This window comes from Kryptolebias marmoratus, linkage group LG14, assembly GCF_001649575.2.
Source record: "Kryptolebias marmoratus isolate JLee-2015 linkage group LG14, ASM164957v2, whole genome shotgun sequence".
Lineage (NCBI taxonomy): Eukaryota > Metazoa > Chordata > Actinopteri > Cyprinodontiformes > Rivulidae > Kryptolebias > Kryptolebias marmoratus.
Genome location: NC_051443.1, coordinates 23,725,740 through 23,735,021, shown reverse-complemented (window position 1 = coordinate 23,735,021; position 9,282 = coordinate 23,725,740). Strand labels below are relative to the sequence as shown.

At 46.5% G+C, this 9,282-nt stretch overlaps 2 protein-coding genes across 4 annotated transcripts in view; one reads left to right on the top strand and one right to left on the bottom strand.

Moving 5' to 3' along the window:
* The window catches only part of zgc:92275 (uncharacterized protein LOC436885 homolog), a 13,375-nt gene extending 7,321 nt beyond the window's left edge, over positions 1–6,054 (bottom strand). Inside the window, exons 1-3 of one of the 2 annotated variants that reach the window (XM_037979312.1) lie at positions 5,645–6,054; positions 2,277–5,504; positions 72–260 (exon numbers count right to left, since the gene is read on the bottom strand). In XM_037979312.1, the coding sequence (XP_037835240.1) occupies positions 72–260; positions 2,277–2,616 (529 nt within the window). In that variant the 5' untranslated portion in view covers positions 2,617–5,504; positions 5,645–6,054. Of the gene's footprint in view, positions 1–71; positions 261–2,276 lie in introns of both variants that reach the window. The other variant, XM_017425476.3, reaches the window with a different exon arrangement.
* A 756-nt stretch (positions 6,055–6,810) lies between these two features.
* Positions 6,811–9,282, top strand: part of gsna (gelsolin a) — a 15,222-nt gene continuing 12,750 nt past the window's right edge. Inside the window, exon 1 of one of the 2 annotated variants that reach the window (XM_017425507.3) lies at positions 6,811–6,956. The gene's annotated coding sequence lies outside the window, so the exon portion shown is untranslated. The remainder of the gene's footprint in view (positions 6,957–9,282) is intronic. The other variant, XM_017425508.3, reaches the window with a different exon arrangement.

Here is a 9,282-nt window from a genome sequence, read left to right as displayed (position 1 = left end):
CACCTGGTCCACCTGCTACACCTGGTCCACCTGGCCAAAGCTCCACCTCCATCACCACCTCTGCTCCGTACCTTTTTCCGTGTAAGGAATGTTCGCACATTTGCCGTCCTTCCCTCTGAACTGCCATCCGTGAAACGGGCACTCGATGCAGTTTCCCTTCACCCGTCCTCCAACCGCCATGTTGGCCCCCAGGTGGGGACAGTAGGCGTCCAGGACGTAGACCGTCCCGTCCCGCCCCCGAAACACCGCCAGCTGCTCACCTGAAGGACCGCAGGAGACAGAAAACAGTTTCGCTTTAAAGCAGAAGAATCTAAATATTCCTGCAGCTGTAGCTCCTGCGGCTGTTTGTGCTCCTAAATAAGCACAGAATTCAACGGAAACGACCATTTAACGCAGAACGAACGCTGGTGAGAAGGTTGAGCTGATAGGATTTTATTATTTCTTTAATTGGAGTTGGAGTACTTTGGCTTTGGCCCCGCTCAGACTAGCCTTTAGCCTTTAGCTGCAGTACCCAGCTCTGCCACCAGGTGGGGTTAACGTCCACCTTAAGGACTCCCATGCTCAGCCGGGTGAAAGATTCTCCCACAACTCAGTTTTTACTCTGACATCGTCCTCGTTTTATGCAGAAAACTTTTAAAAAATCAGCTCTTTTTGCACAAAACGGGCGGTTGTGTAGTTATTTGTTGTTGTAGTTCAGCTGTTATCACGTCTGATCAGCTGAGGATTTTAAATCCTGGTTCAGTTTCTGTCAGCTTTCATTACATCTCAGTTTATCTTGTGGTTTTTATTTAGATCACGTGTCAAACTCAAGGCCCGCGGGCCAGTCTGGCCCCTCTGTAACATTTCATCCGGCCCTCCAGTCTGGTTCAGATCGAGTCTCTGATTCTTATTTTGCTTTAAAAAAACTGAAGTTTTCTCTTGACAGTGACTTAGAAGCCAACAATATATAGTTTTAATTTCTGTATGATCAGGTTTTTGTTAATGGCTTTTTAAAAAAATCTGTTTTAATGTTAAAAAATTAATTTAAAAGCTGAGTGAGGCATAAGAAATGACAGCTAATGATGAGCTTTTTGAAGTTTGATCTATTTGTCTGTGTTCATTAAAGTCTGTTTGCTCTAAATTCTGTATAATCTGTAACTGGGAAAAGGTCATTGATATTTTTATATGAATGATTTGACATAAAACATCAAAAACTAATTAATTTATGTAATTTTTAATAAATATTGATCGTGACTGGCCCTTGGCTAGAACCAAATATTTATTTTTGGCCCCCTCGCAGAGATTACAGAGATGATCAAACTACTTTCAGTGCGTTTAGTTGATCAGATCCTCTTATTTTACAGAAATAAACACTGATTTATAAACGAATAAAGATCACAATAAGATATGTTAAAGAACCGTCTGGCTGCTGACCAACAATTAGCATAGATGCTAACACGGTTAGCATCGTGTGCATTTTTGGAGATTTATACACAAATCAAACAGTAATTTAACGATAAGATCTGCTGCGTTTACAGGCAGATATATTCTTCAGGGTTCAGCAGAGGACGATGTGAAGCTACGGGAGCCCGGCTGGGACAAACGGCACCAAGCAGCAGCTGCTCTGCTGGATCTGACGAATAAAACCCTGTTTTAAAAAAAACGATTTCCGAATCATTCCTGTCCAAGATGTGGCGCGTTTTAAACATCTCCTGAGTGGGCGGAGCCTGGAGGGTGTTCAGAGAGCCATCTGCAGCAGGTAAGACACTCACTGTTCGTAATGCTATTCCTTTATTAAACTCTTTTGAAGTTATCTGACCAGTTTATAAAACCAATTAAGATTTGAGTTAAGTTGGGGGAGCGAGGTCGAGGGTTTTGGATAAAAAGCTTTAAAATAAAATAATGTTTTTGTATCTGAACTCAGCTGAACTCTAAACAAAACATCAGATGCTTCCACCTGCAGCCAAGCATGCGACCAAACAGGAATCCTCGGCTTCGGTTTCACTCTCATTTCTTGGCAACAGCTCCAAGACAGAAAGAAAAAAAAGGGGCAACAAGCAAAGTCACTGAGCTGAAACTCGGGGTGGTAGTAGCTGAGGGTCGTGCAGAGCTGATGTTTCTGTTCTGGTTAGTTTCAATCGCTGCATGTTTTCAGCTTTAACCTGTCAGCCTCACCTGCTGCACACCTGACACCTGCAGCTGCTGCGGTCTGCCTTAAAAACCTAAAATAAGCGCCTCGGTTCAGTGATTCCGTCACAGATTTATGAATGAAAGTAAGTGAGTATTCTCTGACATACCCAGGACGGACACGTGTTTGACCTCCTCCCTCCTCAGGTTCGGGGAGTCCAGGACCCGGTACCAGCCGTTGGGGTAAACCGGAGGCAGCTCCCCCAGCCTCCTCCTCCGGCGCGCCTCGTTGGCCGCCAGCGCCTTGGAGCGGCCGCGCTCCGCCGCGTACCCGACGTCGTCCGGGGACCGGAGCAGCTCCAGGGGGCTGAAGAAGAGCCGGTAGAGCCAGCGCGCGGCCAGCAGGCCCGCGGCGCACGCGGCGAGCCCCGCGCGCTCCTCCGGGCCGCGTGCCGCGAGCATCACGGCCGCCCCCAGCCCGGCGACCACCGCGGCCCACGCGGACACCATGGCCTCGGAACCTCGGGATGGAGCTCGAACTTTTCCAGGCGAACGAGGACTCGCGGCGGAGCTGTGCGTGATGACGTGTTGGACGCAGCTTTACGCACGGCAACACCTGAGCCCGACACCAAACTTGTGAGGGAAAAGTTTCCACGAGCTGCTGTCACAACACGGAAACAATTTTACTTTCAAAGCGATGCTGATCAACCGACGCACCGCGGGCCGTTTCCGGCCGGGGAGGGTGCTGCTGGGGGGTCGCTTTCAGTGAAAACAAATAAATAAACCAAACTTTTTAATGCAGATAAAACACCTTCCCTGCACCAAGTTCAGATTTAACTCAATAAATCTTTTAAAAAAGCAGAAAAAATTAAGAATCCTTTAGATTTCTGTCCCTCGTCTGTTTTGTTCTGCTTCGTACCCGCTACCCTCTCAGCCTTTAAGTAAACTGTTTATATCTGATGACTTGATTTCCGCCAGCTGACAGATCTTTAAACGCTCACGGCGATCAGAGCTCGAGATATCCAGGTCAGCTGAAGCTTTCTCGCCGAGCTTTTATCTAAACTCGCATTAGACGTTGGGGGTTTTCTAAGTTACCCAACCTAAACAAAGAACCACACGGGGAGAGAGAGTAAATTGTCTTTTAGGATACTTTTGCAAAAGGAGAAGTCACTCAGACACGACCTTTCGGGTCAAATCTAAGCGAGTTCTGAAGTCCTGTAGAAGCAGCATCTTTTTATTAGAAACAAGGAATCGGTCAGGACCGGTTCTGCCACACAGATTAATCACACAAATAGAACTTACAGCATGTTGTGAAACATTCTGTCTATCAATCCTAAAACAACAGTGAACAACGTCACTAAACAAGATATTTGCTACTTCATGCTAGTCATTTGCTACTTTTAGGTGTTAGCTAACATTCTGTTATTTTTAGCTAGCACTGTGCTACTTTTAGCTCTAAGCTAGCTTTTTGTTAATGTCAGAATATTGCTACTCTTAGCTAACATTTTTCTAAATTTTGATTTTAGCTAGGCCTTTGATACTTTTAGGTAGAATTTTTTTACTTTTAGCTAACGTTTTGCTTCTTTTAGTTCTAAGCTAGCCTTTTGGTATGTTTAGAATGTTACTACATTTACCTAACATTTTGCTTTTAGCTAGAATTTTACTACTTTTAGCTAGCTTACAGCTACTTTTAACCTTTAGCCAGCCTTTTGCTGCTTTTAACTTACATTTTGCTAGCTTTAGCTTTTAGCTACTTTAAGTTTTTAAACAAGATATTTGCTACTTCATGCTAGTCCTTTGCTATTTTGGGTGCTAGCTAACATTTTGTTATTTTTAGCTAGCATTGTGCTACTTTTAGTTTCAAGCTAGCTTTATGGTAATTTTAAAATATCGCTACTTTTAGCTAACATTTTGCAAAATTTGCTTTCAGCTTGAATTTTACTATTTTTATCTGGTGTTTTGCTACTTTTAGCTCTAAGCTAGCTTTCTGGCATATTTATAATGTTACTACATTTAGCTAACATTCACTTTTAGCCAGAATTTTACTACTTTCAGCTACCATTTTGCCAATATTTAGCTTTTAGCCAGCATTTAGCGACTTCTGCCTTTTCCTTTTTTAGCTTTTAGCTACTGTTCTGCTTCTTTTAGCTTTACGAACTCAGTTTCAGCTCCTTCAGGAACATTCACTGTCCTATTTTATGCCGAAAAGGCCGTTTTCTGTTGGGATAAACAGCTAAAACACTGTAAACTCCCTACGGCGCTCTGCGGGACGCGAGGGACTCAAACGCGCGACGATGAGGCAACATTCAGGCGAAACAATGTAAAGCGGCGCGGCTTGTTTTCCAGCTGAAACAGGACAAACAGGAAAAGGCTGCCGGGCTCTGAGAACACGCCGAAGAACCGGCAGGAGCAGGAACCTTGAAGCAGGAACGCCGTGGGAATGCAGATTACCTGCAGCTGCGCTGGTTGGAAACAACAACCAGGTCTCACATTTCCATATTTCCAAAAAAAAACCAAAACTTGCAGAACTGGACAGAAGCTGCTCCGCCGGCTGCAGGTAATTTTATCCCGACGATCTCTGTGAAACCACAAAATGTGCATTTCTGCTCATCAAACCCACCAACAGCCGAAGTTCCTGCCATCTAAACGCAGCTCTTCCCTTTGGATTTTCCAGAATTAATCCAAAAAGGCCCGAAGTGAAGCCGTACGGCTTAGAAAGCACCACAAAAATGGCTCTAATTCGGTCAGTTTTGCAGACATGGAGCTAAAGTTTGACGTGGCGGTAGCTGAGAGTCATTCACAACGCGTGACGATATCCGAGGTTCGACCAAAACGGCTAAAACTCAGGAGGTGGGCGATATGCGGTCCTTCCAGGAGTCCAGGGCTTTTATTTTTACGACTTAAGTCCCGAGAAGCTACTGATGAGCAACCTGAAGGTCAAATTCTGAAATAAATCACTGAGGATGTAAATAAATAAATTTAAAACGAAACACTTTGGTGTTTGAGGGAAAAGCAAGGAGTGTTCATCCTCAGGGGACCATGAATGTCAGCTTAAAACCTTTTTTTTTACTTAAATGTGTTTTTGTCTAAATGATGAAACGTGCAGTTCTGCTTGGAGCCACCAGAGGGCGCCCTGTGCTCATGGTTAGACACATTTAACATCTTTAGTTCATCATTTTTTATTTTACTGTTGAACTCACTCTGTTTTAGTGTTTTCAGAGCCACCTGCTGTTCGCTCCTTCAGCCACTAGAGGGCGATCAAGCTTCAAAGACTTGAGAGTAAATTTCAAACCATGTCGTCCTGATTGTTGCTTACTGCACAGATTAAACAAGAATATTCGTTCCCGAAGCTCCACGACGGCATGATCTGAGCTCTGCAACGCCGCGCCTCGAAAAACCTGCTCAGAAATGACAAAAAGTAGAAGCAAATTAAACAAAAACGTCCATTTTCAGCATCAAATACGCTGTTTAAACTGCAATCACTTAGATCTTTGGAAGTGGAGCTGTGTTGACAGGTTGTGAGCAGTCAGTATCTTACCTGTCGTTGTTTCTGACGAGCTAACGGCTAGTCTGAGTGAAGGCGAGACCAAATAAAACCACTTAAAGATGTTTTCCAGCAGCTGTGAGCACAAAGTGAATCGCTTTAATCGGGACGGGATAAAAAGAGAATTTCAGAGGCTGAATCTCTGAGAAGTAAAGATGGGCAGAGGTTCACCAGACTGAGAGAGGAAGTGTCTAAAATATGTGCGTTAATTTCAAAATAAAAGTCCCTTAAAGTAAAACTGGAAAGACTTTGAATCTCCCATCTGCTGCAGCTCGTAAAATCGTCAACAGATGTGAAGAATCTGCAGAAACTCTGAGGTCAAAGGTCAAAAGGCTGGATGTTGATGATCGGGTTCTGGTTCTGCTCAGGAACACTGTCTGTAAACGCTGCTTAAAGCTCTATCAGGCAGAGAAGGAGCCAGATGTGAACAGATGTGTCTCCTCTGGACCAAAGAGGAGAACTGTTCTGAGGTCAAAGCCTGCCTCTCTGATGGTATGGGGGTGCATTAGTGCCTCCTGGAACGGATCTGCTCACATCCAGGACTGTTGAACAGACAGAGTGGGACAACCTGAGGTCCAGATGTTTACAGAAGAAGAGGAGAAACATCTGGAGCTGCCATTAGATCCAAAATTACCTTCTTTATACGTAAAATCTGTAAAATTCTCTGAGTTCCAGCGTGAATAAAATACGGTTTTATGAAATTTGCTAATCGATGCTTTTCTGTTTATACGTTTCTCGTATCCGGGGTTGTAAATAAACAGATTTTGTTATTAAAATCAGCGTTTTTTTTGACAAATAGTGGAACAGAAAGACTTTATTCATCCTTGCAGGGAAACTCAGCCTCTCCAAGAAGAAACCTGAAACAGAAAATATAAAAAAAACCCTGAAGAAGTAGAAAACGTGAAACAATAAAATCCTTAAAACCAGACAGGATTTATTCCACGTTGTGGACACTTTGTGTCAAACTTTCTTCTTCTGTTGAATGTTATTTTTTTCTCTCCCATTAATTGTTTAATTTTATTGATATTTGTAGTGTTGTTTGGTGACCTTCAGATAAAATGTTTTATTACTATTTATGGCAGCAATAAAAGCGCAAAACATACTTTTTTTTCCAGAGGCGCTTCCATCTGTGGATGAGTGTCTGCCCCTCCTCCTCCTCCTCCCCCCTCAGGGAGGAGGAGGAGGGGTGGTGTTCAGGGAGTGTCCCGTCTCCGAGCCTCAAACTGCAGCTCTTCTCTCCGCTGCAGCTCCGAAGACTCAGACGCGTCCATCCATCCGTCCGTCCCTCAGAAACCTCCACATCCAGGTAAGTCCTCCGTTTTCCTCCAGCTGCTCCTTTAAAACGTCGAACCTGATGGTGAAATTCAGGCTCGGCTGTAATCTGTGCCTCGGCTCGGCTAGCAGCTGAAGACATTTTAAATAAGCGAGCTTCTTAACTTGCTCAGTCTGACTCAGCGGAGACCAAACACGGAGACAGACAGGAAGCTGCTGCTGTCTGCCTCAGACAACAAGAGGAACTCAAACCAGAAAACAGATCCGGACACTTTTGCAAGCTTTTCTGTGAAAATCAAAGCCCCCCATCCACTCCGAGCTGGGGTTCCTCTTTTATTTCCCCCTAAAATGTGTTGGGACGGTGGTCGCCATGGAGACGCCGTTTTAGTCACAGCTTCCGGTTCGAGCCCGGGTGACTCAGGACATCTGATGCTGCAGAGACGGCGGTTTCCCCTGCCTGTTGAAACCGCCTCGGAGTCGCTGAGCATCAAATCTGAACAGATCTGAGGACGGAACGCCGGCTCGGGGCGAAACGCCGGGCTCGATCCAGTCGAGGCAAGCGATCCGGGCGTGAACGTCCGAGTAAATCTGTTCCAGTTCTCTTTGTTTCACAGCCGGCTCGTTCCTCATCTGTCCGACGGTTCGTGTTCGCCTCAAGGTCGCCTCGTTGTCGGAACTTCGGCTCGTCCCCAAAACGAAACCTGAACTTTATTTGCTTGAGATCGAGACGAGATCCGTTGGTTTTTTTCCCTAAAGAAACTTAGAAACACAGATTCGAGGACAAAACTCGAGTCCTTTTAGTCGTTTCTCGGCTGATAATCAGACACGATCGAGCTGAAGGGTCAGCGTTCCAAACATGCAACCTCCGAGGTTCCCTTTGAATCCTTTTCTTCTAACTTTACCGTCGTCTGGAAAATCAAACTCTTCGTGCTGATCCCCCGATTCCTTTTAAAAAGTCGACATTTACTGAAAACGCTCGTTCACTTGTTGGGAAACGCCCCTCCCCGGCTTTTCACGTCCTGTTGTTTCCTAAACGCACCTTCTGATGGCTGGTTTCGTCGCAAGCTGCCTCACCTGATATCGGTTCCCAGAAGCGTCGCCCTGTTCCTGAAATACCCCTCTGATAACCGCTCGCTGTTTGCCGAGTCGTAAACGGCCGTTTTCGACGCGTAAACAGAAATTAGGGACAGTAAAAGCTCTGATGTGTCCAGATGAAGCTAAGAGGAGGCATGCATGGAGAAAATGAGTCACCAGAACCTCCCCCGCCCCCCTTCCTGAAGGAGGACTCTTTATTTTTAAGGCTGTGTGTGTGTGGGGGGGGTGTCTCAGAACTGACACGCTCCCAAATTCCACGAGTCCAGATTTTGGCCGATAACTTCGTCCCGAGTTTTGCTCTCCGGGTCGAACGGATGATGGAGGGTTTTGTAACGGTGCCACACGAGGCCTCGAGCGAAAGGAAAGGCGCCGCGGAGAGTGGGGGAGGGGAGGAAGTATGCGAGGCTGTCAGCTGAGAGAGGCGGCGGGGGCGGGGGCGGGGGCCTGTGGGTAAACAGGCTGCAGGGACGAGTCTGAGAAGAAGCCCTGACCAGCGATCACGTGACCCGTTCTATTTACGGATCCAAACAAACTCCTCCTCCCTGACTCACTTCGGTCCAGCCTGGAACAACTGAGGAGCCCCCGGCGAGGCGGTGGAGGCTCAGTTTAAGGGGAAATAAAAAATGACAGAAAGTCCTGACAGGAGTCTCGCATAAAAGAAAAAAAAAATACACTAATTCTGCATTTTCCGTGATCTCTCTGAACTGACCGAGAGCCGAACAGGAAGGCAGGAAGTAACAGATACAGATGGCGTGGGGTGGTGATGGTGGTGGAGGGGAACCGCCCCAAAACTCCACCAGCTGAGTCACTCTTCAGCTTAAATGCCCTGCTTCATCAAGTCCAAGGACTCCAAAGCTCAATCAGTCAGACATTCATCCACACACCGAGCCCTCTGACCACCACCAGCAGGCGAGGCGGGTCAAACCACCGGTTCCAGGACAAACCCGGACCTCCTGAGCCGCTGCCGCCCCCTGAAGGTCCAGAAGGTTGGATGGATGTGGTTCGTTTAGCTCCTGGTGGAGAATCGAACCAAACGTCTGGAGGCTGACTGCAGTTAACATTCTGAAGAGGAGAACCAGAGACACAAGGCTTCAACAGAAGAACCAGCGCCTGTTGGACCAGCGCTGGCCTCCTCCCGCTGTCCGACCAGCACTGGCCTCCTCCAACTGTCCAACCAGCACCAGCCTCCTCCCGCTGTCCGACCAGCACTGGCCTCCTCCAACTGTCCAACCAGCACCAGCCTCCTCCCGCTGTCCGACCAGCAC